The sequence below is a fragment of the Fundulus heteroclitus genome, chromosome 5 (assembly GCF_011125445.2).
Source record: "Fundulus heteroclitus isolate FHET01 chromosome 5, MU-UCD_Fhet_4.1, whole genome shotgun sequence".
NCBI classification, from domain to species: domain Eukaryota; kingdom Metazoa; phylum Chordata; class Actinopteri; order Cyprinodontiformes; family Fundulidae; genus Fundulus; species Fundulus heteroclitus.
Genome location: NC_046365.1, coordinates 39,497,097 through 39,513,929, shown reverse-complemented (window position 1 = coordinate 39,513,929; position 16,833 = coordinate 39,497,097). Strand labels below are relative to the sequence as shown.

Sequence of the window (16,833 nt, the reverse complement as noted above, 5' to 3'; positions counted from 1 at the left end):
AAGGATGTGGCGACAGTGGGAAGGAATGACTCCCTCCAAATCCTCTTTGTGTCTGTCCAAATGGATTCAGTCCTTCTAAAACAAGCAAAGTCGTGATACGTGATTAACATTTTTCAGAGATTGCTAAACGACATGATTTGTTCTCTGTCCCACGATCCCAGCTCAACCTTTCATCTCATTTCTGCTGCAGCTCTGTAACGACCTCCCAAAGCGGCAGCAGCAGTTGATCAACTTCAGCCCCTCAATCTGTGTCAATGTTTTCAACAATCGAAGCGTGTAGAACGTGCGTTAATAACAGATCAAACCCACGGTCTGGTTCGGCGTGTTTTTCTTTCACTTTTTGATCCAACACAAAGCGGACAAAGTTGAAAAGTAGATAAGAAGAAACGGTTGTTGTCTGCAGTGCGTAACCTGCGAGTTGTCAGGACTCGTTTTTAGTTTCCTGCGCTGATCCCTTCCATATGCCCATCGACTCATTGCTTCGACAGCCCAGGTCCCCTCACAACACGCCGTGTCACAAACCAAAGAGCTCATTTCCCCTCTCCTGCTCTGCATGTGTGATCAAACCTGGCTCTGATTAAATCTTACCTGATGTCAGGAGGAGAGGGGGGGCTGTGCTTTGATGCCATTACAAACTGTTTTGCATCGGGAGGCGTCTCACACACACACACACACACACACACACACACACACACCCATCGTTGCTTGCAAATGACAACACACTCATAGCCTTGGTGCCATGAGTCGGAGCGCCCAGACAGTGATTGAACAAAGGCAGCGTTTGTAAGCAGCTGTCAGAAGCAATATCCACGCCGAGAGTCAACTACAGCAGGAGTTTGTTGAACATGTTCAGGTGAATTATTTAAGCGCGGGATGATTTGTCTCGTTGTGTTAAGCTGAGCCGAGTCTGTGATCACATCGTCACCGTGATCCCCGTCTCGGCGAGCGCAGCTTGTCAACTGTTGTGTTATATTATACGGAGTTTTGTCGCCACGCGCACTGACTTCCGTGTTCTTTTAGTCCCACAGACGTTCGCTGAAGCTCGGCGCAGAAGCACCGGCCGCTGAATCCAGCAGGAAACAAGGTAGCACAAGTTTTCACATCCATAACAGGCTGAAATAATCAAGGACCAGTGCCTAGCAAAAGTATTCAGATCCGATTTGTTACATAAGAGCCGCAAACCTGTGGCTAGACTAACACAAAGGCGTTAATAAGTGCAAAGAGGAAAGAAAAGGAAAACAGTTAGGCCTGCATTTGCATTCACACCCCTTGACTCTGATGCCTCTAAATAAAATCCAGTGCCAGACGTTGGCTCCAGAAATCATAAGTCGTAGATAAGAGTCCATCGGTGTGTAATTTCTCCGCTTAAATCCAGCTGTTAGACAACATCAGTGATAACCACATCCCAGGTGGGAGAATCTGTAAACAACACAACTATTAGTTATGACCTTTCACTGAGGAGTATAGGGACAAACGGCATTAAAGGTACCGTTTGCAGGACTAAAACTAACCTATAATTAACACAGCATATCCCCATGATGAAGCTCGGTAGTGGAGACGGCATGCTGTGGGGATTCTTTTCTTCTGCAGGGATTGGGAAACTGGTCAGAGTCGAGGGGAAGAAGCTAAACCCAGGATAATCCTGAAGGAAAACCTTGTTAAACTTGCCGGGTGTACTCTGAGATTTTAGCTATCTAAGACTACTCCATGGCACTACATGGCGTGGATCTAATAAACTTTGGTACAACGTCAAGCTTCATCTGTGCACATTGTACCACCTCCCACCACATCGGTTACGACGTACGGCAATAAGCAACTTCGTCATCATCCATCTACAGCACCGCGCTGTTCAGCCGCAAGCTCTACAATCTCAAATCCTTTCAAAACTAAACCACGAGTTTAATAAAAAAAATAGTCCAGTAATAAATAAAAGAGATCCCTATTGGATGAATCAAGCGTCAATGTCCTTTTGTAAATTATTTTTAAAAATGAGTTGGGCAAAATGTCCTTAGTTCAGCGAGCGTAGGTCATTCTAATTATCTGACACTGACAGTTATCAATCGCAGATTATCTTTGGTCGCAAGACGCTAACAATGGCTGTCCTAGAACCTGTATCACCGTGCGGCATAAGACCGCAGCTTTAAAGCCACGACCAAAGAGTTCTCCACCATTTTCCTACATTTGTCGTCTGCGACGGCCCAAAATCACACAGTGTGTACCGGTTATTTAGAGGAAACATTAGACATGAGACTGAGGTGGAGGTTCACTTCCAGCAGGAAACCACCCTAAGGCCAGAGCTGCATGGAGTGGTTTTGATGGAAGTATAATGGTGTGATAGAATGGCCTAGTCAAAGTCCAAACCTGAATCCAATTGAGAATCTGTGGCAAGACTTGAGAATGGGGGAAAAAAATAAACCAGGCTGATATATAATGTGGTAGACTTTCAACTGCAGTGAAAAATAATGTTTTATTGACTCAAAGGGACCGAATACAAATGCACGCCACACTTTTCAGATTTTTCTTTGTAAAATAAAAAAAGGTTTGAAAGTATTTTCTTTTCATTTTGCCATTGACCCGCGTTCTTTTCTGGACCATTGAACTAGTAACGAATGAAAACTCTGAATCATTCCAGCGGTTAAATATATCCCAGTCTTCACATGTACTCGTCTACGTGCGCCTGTTAACTCCCAGCTGCTGCTTCTAAAAACAGATTCTGAGTTTTCCTGCACACGTCACCTCTGAGGCAGCTGCCTGTTTCTCCTCCTGTCAGACGATAAACAGCATGAGCCCTGGGAGCGAGGGACAAGAGGGGAGAAACGGAGGTGGAGGAAGAAGAGGATGTTAATGAAGACCCAGCGCTGCTGCTCCTCCTCTTCTCTGCAGCAGCGCGTCGAGTCTCTCCAGCGCCACATTGACATCCTGCAAAGTGCCAGGAAAGATGCTCTCCTCGTAGCCAGAGAGCTGCGAGGGGCCAATGAAGCGATCAAGGCGCAGCTCAGCGCTCTCACGGAGCAGCTCCACAGCAGCAAGCAGCTCACACAGGTAGCACATGTAAACGGGAAGGACTCGTTTCAGGTGTTTGGGAATGTCTTAATTTTTGTGGTGGTGGGGAACATCGTTAATGAGCCACAGAGCAGGAGAGCAGAAAGCAAGACTAGTTTACTTGTGTAGCACCATTCATACTATTCGTATAGAGCCCAGTGCAGAAACCATTACATTAGGCAAGGCAAGTTTATCTGTATGGCACATTTCAGTACGGAGACAATGCAAAGTGCTTTAATGGTGGAGTTCCTATGTTTTATGGTTAAAACATAGGAAAATGAAAAAGAATAAAAGCAAGTTGGAATAAAATGTAGAAACAAAATAAAACATGGGAAAATAGAAATTAAAAGCAAATATTAAAACAGTTGGAACAGTCAAAGGAAATCCTAAACAAATTATTTTTTAAGCTTGATCTAAAGACAGTGATGCACTGTGGTCATGAGGACACACAGGGATATAAAACTGAATGTCATTAGCAACTGTTTGATAAGAAATGTAATACTCCACAACTTGAGTTGCCTGGTTCTGCTGGAGGTTCTCCTCCCTGTTAAAGGGGATTTTTCCTCTCCACTGTCGCCTCATGCATGCTCAGTATGAGGGATTGCTGCAAAGCCATCAACAATGCAGACGACTGTCCACTGTGGCTCTACGCTCTTTCAGGAGGAGTGAATGCTGCTTGGAGAGACTTGATGCAACCTGCTGGGTTTCCTTAGAGGGGAAACTTTCTCACCAACCTGGAGGATCTGATGGAAGCTGACTTTGGAAAGTGGCTTAAGATGACCTGTTTCATGAATTGGGGACTATATAAATACAATTGAATTGAATTGAGCTAGAGGGAATATAGAAAAGTTACAGGTCCTAGAAAGGAGCCTAGAGGAACTCATTCATTTCCCAGTCTAATTCATAAGATCTGAACCAATTTAACAGATCACCAGATGATCCCTTCCCATTTTCTAATCTATCAATCAGCACTTTGAGTCGATTGGAGAGCTGAGTCCCAGTAATACAAAGACAGAAGTTTCAGATAACTTGATAACTTCAAACCTTTCCTAATGCAGTCTCAGTGTCTTTCTACTGAGGTTAGTGTCTCAAAGCTTGTTGTACTTATAAAACTGTGTGCCCAGTTAAATTTATCCAACATGCTACCAGCACAGACAAGGTAACTCAGTAGAGTGTGAATTAAACACAAGACCGTTTTGTCCAGAAACCCTGTTCTTCCAGCCGGGCCTCCTTCTAAATCAGCGTATGTTCACAGCGCCAGACACCGACATGTTTAATCTGATGGGCAGCATATTGCTTTACTGTGAATATCCTGCCAGAGCAGCACCCAGAAAACACCAACTGGACACATAATTAGGTGTTTTTTTTTGTAAAGTTTTAAGTCTGTATACTCGTATAAACAAGTCAGAGTGCACCTTTCATTACGTTGCCACCCAGGAAGTGGCCTTAGTGCACCCACCGAGCTTCTGATTGCTGAAGCCCAATGAGACCTTAGACTCAAACACAGCAGTGGAGGCACGCATACACCCACACACACACACAGAGTGGAGTGAATGAGTGGACAGGGAGGGAATTGCTGTCTTCCTGTTTGTTTCCTCTCTCCTCCTGCAGTATTAATGCCACTCCACCAGAGAAAGTTGGAGCCGACTGACTGGTCAAAGCCAGGTCTTGTTGCCCTCTCTGGAAAGGCCAAGAGGTGATAGACTTTGGACTTGTTCCAGTCGGTCCTGGCCAACTCTCTAACTAAAACTCTGCTTGTAATTGGCTTAGGACAGGCTCCGCAGGGGCCATCATGTGATAGGTAGCATGGCAGGTTCCCAGAGACTTGTTTGTGTTGCTCTGTCTCCTGATCCTTCGGCCATTCTGTCCTCTTTGCTTCTTCTCCTGCCTCACTGCTTAATAAAGTCATTCGCCGCTGCCAGTGTTTCTTTCTTTACATGTTCTGCTGCCAATTAACACATTTAAAAACTTGGAAAACTGCATATAATCATGAGTATTTAAGTCGTAGTATTGCTCTGTGAAATGTGTGACATACAAAAGTAAAGCGTTGTTTAAGGAGTAATAATATCCTCTTAAGCAAAATAGAGGAACTAGTCGTGATTCGATGCTTTTAGTTTTCAGGGTTCCAGATTTTCATTTTCATAATTTCAGACTTTTCAATACTGAAATTTCCACATTTTTTTTCATATCTTTATTTATTTTGCCTATTTTGGAAAAACTCAGCTGAAGGGCGAACAAAATTGCTGCTTGTGTTCATAAACGGTTCTAAGCACATTGTCTTTTTTAAAAACAGGTTAATTTTATAAAGCTATTGAACCATGAAATAAGTGAAATTGTCCTCATTTAAAATACACATAGCCTACAATAAACATAAAACATGAATATATACATATATATACATACACACTGGGTCATTTATATTATCCAGTGTGTATGTAATAAAAAATAAACTTATTTTCTCACAAAAATAGAATAAGAAGCAAAGAAAGAAAAATATTTTGCCGTACTTGTATGTATATATATATATATATATATATATATATATATATATATATATATATATATATATATATATATATATATATATATATATTAGGGCTGGGCAACGATTAAAATATTTAATCGCGATTAATCGCGATTAATCGCATTGTATTTACAAACTCCAAGAATGAATTCAAAAGCAGTGTAAAGAGCACTTTTATTTTAATGTTCTGCTGCCATATGAACAAAAGTGTTGTAACATTTGTAGCACTTATTTTATACTGGATATTTTCAACCCATCTATTGAATTTAGTGCACTAGTTGATCTTTTCTTCATAAGAGAACAAGCACTGCAGCCAAAATATGGCCTTTTTTGACCTGCTGTATATTAGCCAGTCCCTAAGCTTGATGTATCATGAAACTGTTGACCTTTTGGGTTTTGTGGTTTTTATTTTATTATTACAATTTAATAATAATAATAATAATAATAATAATAATAATAATAATAATAATAATGTTATGTTCAGTGTTTTTTCGCTAATCCACCTCTTACATATTTCAATCCTTATGTAATTTTGTCTGTGTTGTGTGCACCTGCCTGTTGCTTTAATCCTATTAATTTCCCCGTCGTGGGATAAAAAAAGGATTAGCTAATGTTATCTTATCTTAAATAACACTTTTTAATATATGTACTGGGTTCTTTCAAGGTCTTAATTACATGTTATGTGTGGGCTCCAGTAACATCCATCCATCCATCCATCCATCCATCCATCCATCCATCCATCCATCCACTGATCTACCTGGATGTTCCCTGGAGGACTGAAACGCCTCAGTCAGAGACGTCTGTGGGTCTGTCGGGGCAGTGAGAGAAGTTTCGTCTCCTCTCTCCGTTTCTGTGGCTCGACGTTTTCATGTTTTTTCACGTGCTTAGATAAATTTGTTGTGTTTCCACTGAAATGAACCGGCTTTTTACAAAACATACAGCTTGATTTCATTTACGGTATTAAAATAAAGCCGAACGGTGCTACTTCCTCTGTTCATGTTTTTTCGCTGCTGCGTTCTCTCTCAGCTGTTTGTGTATTAAGTTTGTGTGAGAGCTGAGTGGGCGGGCCAGGCTGAGCCTGCGTGCTGATTGGCTGGCGCCGCTGAGCCATGTACGAGAGGGGAGGGGGAGCGAGAGGGCTGCCGTGACAGCGCGCTGCAGTCAGCGCGCCTGCAGACTGACACTGACTGAAAGCTGACATGCGTTAATGCGCGATAAAATAAATATCGCCGTTAATAGTCTAATGAATTAACGCGAAATTAACGCGTTAACTTGCCCAGCCCTAATATATATATATATATATGTGTGTATGTATGTATGTATGTATGTATGTATGTATGTATGTATGTGTGTGTGTGTGTGTGTTTTCTGAATACACTAAGATCTTTTTACCAGACTTTTTAAGCATTTGTAGGGACCTTACCATAGGTAGGTCCAAGATGCTTGGAAGCAACTTTTGTTACTTTAAAATACTTTAAACCTCCAAAAGTACTCTTTTAGCTTTTTTCGTTTACTTTTAACCTTTAAATGAATTAGTTTTTTTTGTCCTTATTTATAAAGCTTTCTCTGAGACACAAAGTCTCCTTTTCCAACAGGACCTTGTTTTAAATTAAATGGCACATAGCTTCGTAAACTGCTGCCTGTTTATCTTGATCAGCCTTTCTACACGTCTGCCGGCTCACATTTCACTACAGAACCTGGATCCAGAGATGTTTGCCTGTTCCTCAATGCCCTGCATCTTCATCTAAACTTTTTATCACGTGTTTACCTACAAATGCAATCTTTTGATCAACAGAAACATGGTGGATTAATTGTAATAAACATGTTTTTCGTTAAAATATTAATATTTCCATGTTTTAATATGATGATAAATGTTTACGGTGACAAATATTGAAGGAAAGACAAAATCAGGGTGAGTAGGACTGGAATTAGTTTCTAAGGTCCGTTCCAAGACGTGCCTGCCTTTTTTGATAGATAGATAGATAGATAGATAGATAGATAGATAGATAGATAGATAGATGATTAGTAAGGGTGAGCTCAATCAAACTTAATACAGAACATTAGGACATCGCTCAGTTTTTTTTCTTTTTTTCTTTTTTTTGATAAACATGTGGTTGTACCCATTTGTTTATGCTAATTTTCTTATTTATACTGCTGTCGTTAACTTATGTTACAGCTTATAAGACTGTGTGAAAGTGAGGAGTCCTCTCCTCCCTCCTAATGAGGCTACTCTAAGGAAGGAGCATATCCGTCTACGGCAGCGTCATTTCTCCCCAGTGCTGAAAATGTTCTGTGAAATCAAAGTTTTTCTTACAGGAAGTGTCATCAATGCCTCTCTTAATTCGGTCTCTGCTGCCACTGGGGCCATATCCCCACGTTTCACTCCCTGCGCCGCCCTCACGCTCTCCCCCACGCTCCCCGGGGAGGAGGCATGTGTGTCTTCAGCGGAGCAGAGGAAACGTAAAACAAGAGGGATTCTATTAAAAGGTGTCAGCCAGCAACCAGATATCAATAACCTCCATGTATGCAGAGCAGAGAGCAACCCATGGGAATCTGTGGTTTCACTCGTCTGTGTGTGTGTGTGTGTGTGTGTGTGTGTGTGTGTGTGTGTGTGTGTGTGTGTTGCTTCTCTCTGTTTTCCAGCTTTACTTTATACGCTCAGAGGTAATTCCATGTATCGTGTCTCCTATTTGTGCCATTAAGCATTTTTCATGTTTGACGCAACACCATATCGGTTAATCATTTCAATATTGAGCCAAAGTTGCAGTGATTATAGTTAGTATTTCCTTATAAGGAGGACAGGGCCTCACTTTAATATCTGTCACACAAGTTTTATCAAGATTTCAGTAGAACCATTGATGCAGTTTATGCAGAATAACACAGACGGCTTCATTATACGTGACGGTCAAAATGAGGAAGTGGCCTCCGGTGACCACCAGGCAGTGGCATCACCTGGATCCTCTTCATGCAGGCTCATCACAGCTAAGATAAGATGCTTTTATTTGTCATTATACGGACCTTCTTGTCTGTATAATGACAAAACCTGCACCTTTTTTCCTTTACAGCACACGCATCATTTCCACAATTCACATACATCTATTAGAATTATTTGGCATTATTTGAACTACAATTAAGCTACAATTTTCTTCATCCAAAAAGTTAAGATGTTTCTGTTTTATTTTCAATTATAAAAACCTAAAACGCAAAGAGAAGTCACAATATTACGGCAAAGAACGGTGTGATTAATAAATATTAACTTGAGGCTTTAGCGTGCCCTATGCTTAAAATTTTACTGACTTACATGCAGGTTTATATAAACCTACATCCTAAATTATGAGCTAATTAACTTATTTACCCACTAATTTATTTTATTAATGAATATTTCTTCTCTTCTCTTCTCACTTATTTTCACTTACCTAATAACTTGAGAATAACAGAGTTGGAAAAGACTCCTGGATAGGCGTTGAAACGTTTTCAGAAAGAACTAAGAAAAAGTCCGGATGACTCTGATTTAAGCTTGTTTGCTGTTACGATGATCCGGATAACTGAGAATTTGCACAGGCATGTCACTAGTATTTCCTAAATTACTAACATCATTATTAATTAACTTACTTTCTTACCTAATAATCAGCTTACTTACAAACGGACTTGGTTTATACTTGCTAATCTCAGTTCTTCCGCTGAATACTGAATACACCGTATTAAAATCTTTACATTTAAAGTCAACTGTTTTATTTATGCATGAAAAAACTGGCAAAATGACAGAGTTTGGGAAATCATGGATCTTTATAAATGAGACGTGTCAGAAAAACAGGAAAGATTACCCGGTTAACTTGCACTCAAACAGATATGTTATGGTCGTATCATAAATCATTTACGCACACATGATTTTCTTTAAAATGCTTATAGTTCTGTTTACCACAGACCTTTTAGAGCAGATAAATGTCGCCTTCGCCTTACTGTTGCTGTGAAGAACATCACTGCAGGTAATAGGATTCAGTTTCCTTCATTAGGACCGTCTGTAATCGGTCACACGGATTGTGTTGTAGCTCGTTATTGCATTTCAGTTCTCTATAAGAGAAATAAATATTTCTACGGTGTGCTCTGAGTAAACCCAGCTCGTGCTTTCAGTTGTCTTATCGCCGTCATGACTAGCTCACCAATCCTGCTGTGGCTAACTCTGCAGAAGCTGACCTCTGACCTGGCTGGCGTGGAGCAGCAGAAAAAAGTTTTGGAGATGGAGCTTGAGCAGTGGAAGCGGACCGCGTTCCCCCCTAAAGCCGCGCCTCCACCCGCGGCACCAGAGTGTTCCTGTCAGGGCAGAACCGCGGCTGCCCTCCAGTCCCTGGAGGCGGAGGTCAAACAACTGCAAGTCAAACTTAAGGTTAGTGCTCACAGCGTTAATCATCTACCCTCATGCTTTACCTTGCCGTGCATGCCTTTAAGGATAAATCTCTTAATAGGATAATGGTATTAAATAGTGTGTTCATTTCTAATTTTTTGCTCTGTGGAGCATGAATGAATAATGAAGCGTAAAAATTTCAGACCCGTCTGTGTGTTCATAAAGGACCTCTGAGTTATCTGCAATTTACATAAAAGAATAAACAAAAGTTAAATTATAAAGGAATACACTTTTTTTTTTAAATCAATCTTGAGGTCTTTTTCTTTTTGTTGCAAATCCTGTACATGCTGCACTGCGCCACAGCCCAGCAGGGCAGGATTAAACATGCATTTTTAGTTGGAAAAATGTCTTAGATTTCATCAAATATCAATTTCTTTAACATTTTTACTGAAAGTCTCAAAGTCCTTGAAGCTTCTGCAAGAAACCCTGTCGAGGTTTTACTTTTCAGATCATGTGAGGAGGGGAAAGAAAAAAAAAAAAGAAAACAAAATTTTCCAGCCTCTTCATTTACACCACCTGAAAATGCATGTGATTTCAACATGAATTAGCATTTCATAGCATTTGATCTTATTTCAGAGTAGCTGTCAGAGAGATGAGAAACATGGGGGGGGGCAACAGCAGCGATGCACCCTGCATGGCGGGGATGAGGTGCGAGCGGTGCCACAGCGTTATCGCCCTCTCAGCAGCTCGCTCATCAGTGTCACCGAGCAGATTGCCGCTGTCGGTACACACGTCTGAGGAAGTCATGGCAGGTGACACCTTAACGGAGGGGGGGGGCGCGGCGAGGGAGGGAAGGCGCGCACGCCTGACAAAAAGCTTTTGATGGTGTCTTCGCCAGCAAAGTGAACATGCTTGTTTAACCGCGCGGCATTTTTATAAGCTGCCGTCTCATCGTGACGTCCTTTTAAAGGCATTAAGTTGACACACGTGTTCGATACTCCTAAAGTAAAAAATAAATTGGGATATAAGGAGTTTTGTAAAAAAAATCAAGTCAAGGCAAATTTATTTGTGTAGCACATTTCGGCACGGAGACAACGCAAAGTGCTTTACATGATTAAAACGTAGGGAAATTAAACAGTTGGAATAAAATGTAGAAACAAAATAAAACATGGGAGAATAGAAACTAAAAGCAAATATTAAAAACAGTTGGACTACAAAGTTGAACTAATTATGTTTAAAACAGTTTAACGAGAACAGTCAAAGTCAATCCTAAACAAATGTGTTTTTAATCTTGATTTAAAGGAACTTTCAGCACTTTTACAGTTTTCTGGAAGTTTGTTCCAGATCAGTGGAGCGTAGGAACTAAATGCTGCTTCTCCATGTCTGGTTCTGGTTCTGGTTCTGGTTCTGCAGAGCAGGCTGGAGCCAGAAGACCTGAGTGGTCTGGAGGGTTGATGCCCTGATAACAAGTCTGTGATGTATTTAGTGTAAAATCAAGACATTTTTATCTTTATCTGGGTTATTTTTTTATCTTTAGCTTCTTTTTATGCTTGTCACTGTCTAATATATATATATATATATATATATATATATATATTATTCTCCTTAACCTCTTTTAGCACCTCCCTGCCTTCCAATGTAACTATAATGAGGCGGCATGCTGTGCTTGACCCGCCGTCAGCCGCGCTGTAACCCCCCCCCCCCCTCTAAACACGTTAGCAAACACTCGTACCGTGTGCCCTCTCCCCAGAGTTCGAGTGGCGAAGTCACAAAGCAGATGGCCGCTAACAAAGCCCTGCGAGGACAGCTGCAGGAGAAGGAGGACAAGCTCTGCCAGCTGCAGGACAAGTTAGTTCCACACCTTTGTCTTAATTAGTGCTGCTTGTCCTCTTCACCATCCCGTTTTTTTTTTTTTTTTTTTTCCTGTTGCTCTGCCATGTACCTTTTTCTTTCTGCACCTCTTTGTCTCTCTGTGTCTCGGTGCATTCTGTGCAGCTCTCATCTGCTGTGTTTGATCCCACCATGTGGCGGCCCGCTCTCTGCTGCAGCATGAAGCCTGAGCAGCTCAACGGGAGCAACTGAAGGAATATGTGTGTGACGTTAATGTGGGCAGCAAGGATAATGCTTCCCAAAAACATTAAACTTTGTTTTTTTTGTTTTTGTTTTTTTACATTACATCCCCAAACGTAGGTCTATTTTATCTGGCTTTTCTGGGATGGAGACACAAAGCTGTATGTGAAATGAAAGGAAAATGATGATTTATTTAGAAGTAGTTATACAAATAAGTACCCGGGTAAGTATGGTGTGGTTATTGTGCTCCACCTGGTCTTCTGCATACGGCGTCTAACAGGATGTATTCAGCCGCATCCATCCGGCCTCCAACCCTGAACAGCTTCTCTGTCATCCCCACAGCATGATGCTTTCACCACCATGTGTCACAGTGGATTATCTGCTTTATTCAGCCTTAGTATTTAAACGCACAAAGAGATCTGCAAAGAATTAAATCTTGTTCATGTCTGACCTGAGACTGCTTGGTCCCCCTAAAACAGGCATGTCCAAAGTGAGGCCCGGGGGCCATTTGTGGCCCCTGTACAGATTTTGGGTGGCCCCACAACTGTATTTCAAGAATGATTTGGTCCACCAACACAGGTGGCTGATGCAGATGGAAGATTTTAGTTTTAAATTTGGGCAAATTGTGACAGAAAATTTAAAAATCCTGCAATTTAAAATGTTGAGTACAACACAAAGTATTCATCTTTTAATAAACACACTTTTGACGTTCTCTTTCATTTCATAGTAACATCTATCCAATAACATTTAATTACTCAAATGCAGACTTTGGTGCATTAAAATCTGCTTTGAATTAAATTATTAAAACTGGCTAAGAACAGCAAGTGTTTTCAAAGAACAACTGACCAAAATACCGCTGTTATATTGCTAGACCTAAAAGAGTTCAGTTTATTGCTGTTAAAGAGTCAAATTCAATTATTCTAAATAATAAGCAAAGTGGATGACCATCTTTTAATACGACAAATGAGGAAAACCCCTTGTTCAACCTTTGGATCTACAATGATTTACACATTCATGTCCTGCAGAAATTCTGACTAATATATGTATTTAAAATGAAACTTAAAAAAATTGGTTAAAAAATTGTGTTCATCTTTTGGCCCTCAAGTTCCTTTGACTTGACAATTTTGGCCCATGTACTGAAAAGTTTGGACACCCCTGCCCTAAAACAACTGGACTTCCTGTGGCTGGATGTCAGCAACGGCTTTTTTTTCCCAGCAACTCTTTCATCAAGGCCAGATGTGTGGACTGCACGACGTCAGCGGATTCTCCCACCCGAGCCGTGGATCTCAGCAGCTCCCCCAGAGTGTCCATCGGCCTCTTGGCTGCTTCTCTGATCAATGCTCTCCTGGTCCAGCCTCAGTCCAGGTGGACGTCTGTATCCTGGTAGGTCTGCAGGCGCTCCATCCTCTCTCCAGGTCCAGATGATGGGCTGGTCAGAGCTCTGGGATGTCGATCAGAGCTGAAATTGTTGTTGTAGAACCCGACCCGGCTTTAAACAGGACCAGAACCGTCTGCTGGGCTCCTTGGTCAGGATGCTGTTTGTTTTTCTGATGTTCTCCAAACAAACCTGAATGCACTTACGCACCAAATTCTCCAGAGTTGAAGTTTTGAAATCTTTTGAAAAGCTTCAGTCTTTTGTTACTTTCCCCTCCTGATAACTATTCGCTGCTTCGTGTTGATCTGTCACATAAAATCGCACAGAAGGCTGTTTGTGGTCATGACAAAGTTCCAGAGGATGGTTGATCGGTCTTTCCTTCAGCTAATGAGACCTAATGGGACACTAAACAAAAAAACACACTTAGCAGCATCCTGGCCTACGGGCCACAGCCTCAGCTCCACTTTCACCGCATTATATAATCCCCATGCATAGCTGTAGACGATCCACAGAGGGAAACTGTTGAGATCTGAACTGCGTCTTGGATTTGCACTCAAAGAAAGGCACTAAGAACTACTTGGCTTTCCTCTGGTGGTGTTTGTCCGCTCTGTTCTGTCCTCTGCCTGACATTCTCAATAATACATCCAGGGCGTCTTGCGATCACAGCGGATGTGTGTGTTTGTGTGTGACCAAAGCGCGATGGATCACAGCCCAGCAGATCGAGCGTCCCTCACCTCACCTTCTGTTTTGTTTTTTGTTTTTTTGCCGACATCCGCCGCGTCTCCTTCAGCTTTTTGTCGCTCTCGCGCACACAGACGTAACTCTGGACATTTCTTGGCCTACCGCTCCGCGCGCCTCCACGGAGGGACTCCTTCTCAGAATGAAAGACATGTCTAGACGTCTCTGAAATATACATCTCAGCACACACACGGGGAGCAAGGCTGCTTCGCCTTAAAGAAGAGAAGAGGAGGGGGGGGGCGAAAAAAGAAATGAATTTCAAAGTACACCGGCATGTCCTCAGTCAATATCCGGCACTATGGCCCTGCCTTATTTATGAACCTGCTGCTTTCATCTTTAGCCCTGTTGTCTATCAGCCACATGAAACACCGACCTCTCCTCATTCCTAACAACATACACAGAAAAGTGCTCTCTCTCGCTCCCCATCTAACGCGCCTCAGACCACTGACTGTTGTTATTACAATACACGCATGTTTGATGAACAATATCGGCAACAAGCGCAGAACAAAGGGAACAAACGTGCGAGTGATGGTGGATGTAGTGCGAGGCTCCTCGTCTTCTCTTCCCACTAACGCTCATAAATAGAGATCACACGCTCCGGCAGAAGTTCCCCCCGTATCGCTCATTCTTTTTTATCCTCTATTCTTTTTGGGATGTGGGAGAGAAAGAAAAAAAAAAAAAGAACATCTAAAATAAATGTTGTCCATCTAATTGCCATTAGCAGCGGGGCAGAGGGAGCTGCCGGGGCGCTTATTGCTGCTCTCCGTCTTTAAGTCAACAGCAGACAGTCATCTGAAAGGTTCAATATGGGTTTTCTCATTAATGGCCAAATCCATGGGGTACCCAGCCAGCGCTACTTCCTCCACCCCCCCACCACCCCCCCAAGGTCCCCAGGCTAGACTCCCCTCTCATTTCATTTAATGTCACTCCAATAGGACAAGCTCACACTTATTTAACCAGCCCACCCTCCACCTCTCCTCCACCTAGAGAGACGGGGACATTTGCTCACACGGAGGCATTTGCCGTAGCGTTGCGTCATCTGTTTATTTAAAACACGCACGCACGCACGCAACACGCTGGGTGTGTGCGTCGGCTAAGAGAAGCCACTGCATCTTTGAAATAAAAAAAATAATAAAAAAAATCCACTTAATTAACTGCATCCTTATGATCTTTATTCTATTTGTTCCAGCTCCCCGAGGTACCGACAGCCATGAAAATGCCTTATGTCTGCCTTTTACGAAAACAGAATAAAACATGCTAACACACTCGGACCACTTAAAAGAAGGCCTCTCTGCAGAAATCGGCAACATTAAGCATGTAAATAGAGGAGATTATCGAAATGGGAAGTGACAAGTGCCGCGTGTTTTCAACAGTTGAGACATAAACAGTTTACGGCACACCGACATTGTTCCTCTTAAGGGAGCCCCTCTCAAACAAAGCAGCCTTTTTAGTGGCTGTCTCCTTTACAAACGCCCGTCCCCTGCACAACGCCTCCCTGTTGATGTGTTTATGTGACCGAGGCATCAAATAATAAACGTTTAAAGCGCTGCGTTACGGCCACTCACGCCGTGTCGCCGCTGATTTCAGACGCCGTTTGTCAAAAAAGGGCTCCCCAGTCACGCTTAAAGCGCCGGTCCCCGCCAGAGCATTTGTTCCAATACATGCCAGTTAGAATTATACATGCATCCCCGTTTTACGCCCCTCCACTTAGCCAAGCAGCATGCCAGTGTATTTAGTTGTCATAATGAGCTGTCATGCCTGATGCATCGCGCTGGGACTCTGCGCCTGCCAGCTCCGCTCGTGTGCCGGTGTTTGTGTGTCGTCTCCTCCGTTCAGTCGGCTGTGTGTAGACGGACGCTGCGACTGAGGCCGCGCCAGCTGGGGAATAACGTGGTTTTTTTTTTTTGCATCTCGTTTAAGGCTGAGCCACACGGAGCGAGACGTTGCCATGAAACGGCAGCTGGTGGAGGACCTGAGGACTCGGTTGAAGTTCCTGCAGGAGATGGAGAAAAGTTACCGGGCTCAGGTGGAGGAGCTCGAGAAGAAGGTGGGCGCAAACAATTATGGCGTGTCTGTTGCCATCAAACTGTTGAACTATAAACTGGAGTCTGCACCACATCTGTACATTTGCACATCTGCGTCACTACATCGCTATCTGACATTACCAATTCTGCCGAACTCTTAGTTTCCCTTTACTCAACGGAAATGCATTTTTGCACCATTATTTTGCACATTAAAAATGGTTTGTAAATTCTCCTGCATAATGTGACGGCACACTGTTTTTCTCCTGCACTGTTATATGTTAACATTTTGATCACTGCTGCACTTTATATTGTAATGTTGCCTTATTCCAGCTGGAAACTCCCTACACTCTTATAAGCTGTATGCAACAAAATTTCGTTCTGTATGCACTCATACGTACAAAATGACAAATAAAGTTGTCTAAGTCTAAGTATTACACAGCTCTGTATTAGTTCCACTTTCAATGAAGACATTTCAAGTATAAGTATGTAAAGAAGGAGAAACAGCAGTATATATATTACTTTTTCATGCATAAAGAGCTGTGAAATGCATGCCACACTTTTCAGATTGTTATTCAGAAAGTAATGCAAGAAGCATCTAAAATTTCTCTTAACCTTCAATATATTACCTTCCTGTGGTTGCTCTTTCACATAAAATAGCTAAAAGCATTAAAAAAAAACGTGTAGGGGTGTGAATACTTTTGCAAGCCCAAGCTTGTCG

At 42.2% G+C, this 16,833-nt stretch overlaps 1 protein-coding gene across 1 annotated transcript in view; it reads left to right on the top strand.

The window, feature by feature from the left end:
• Positions 1-16,833, top strand: part of cntln (centlein, centrosomal protein) — a 152,410-nt gene that overhangs the window by 92,280 nt on the left and 43,297 nt on the right. Inside the window, exons 17-21 of the mRNA XM_036137579.1 lie at positions 1,021-1,084; positions 2,771-3,042; positions 9,753-9,950; positions 11,659-11,756; positions 16,012-16,138. Coding sequence (XP_035993472.1) covers positions 1,021-1,084; positions 2,771-3,042; positions 9,753-9,950; positions 11,659-11,756; positions 16,012-16,138 — 759 coding nt within the window. The remainder of the gene's footprint in view (positions 1-1,020; positions 1,085-2,770; positions 3,043-9,752; positions 9,951-11,658; positions 11,757-16,011; positions 16,139-16,833) is intronic.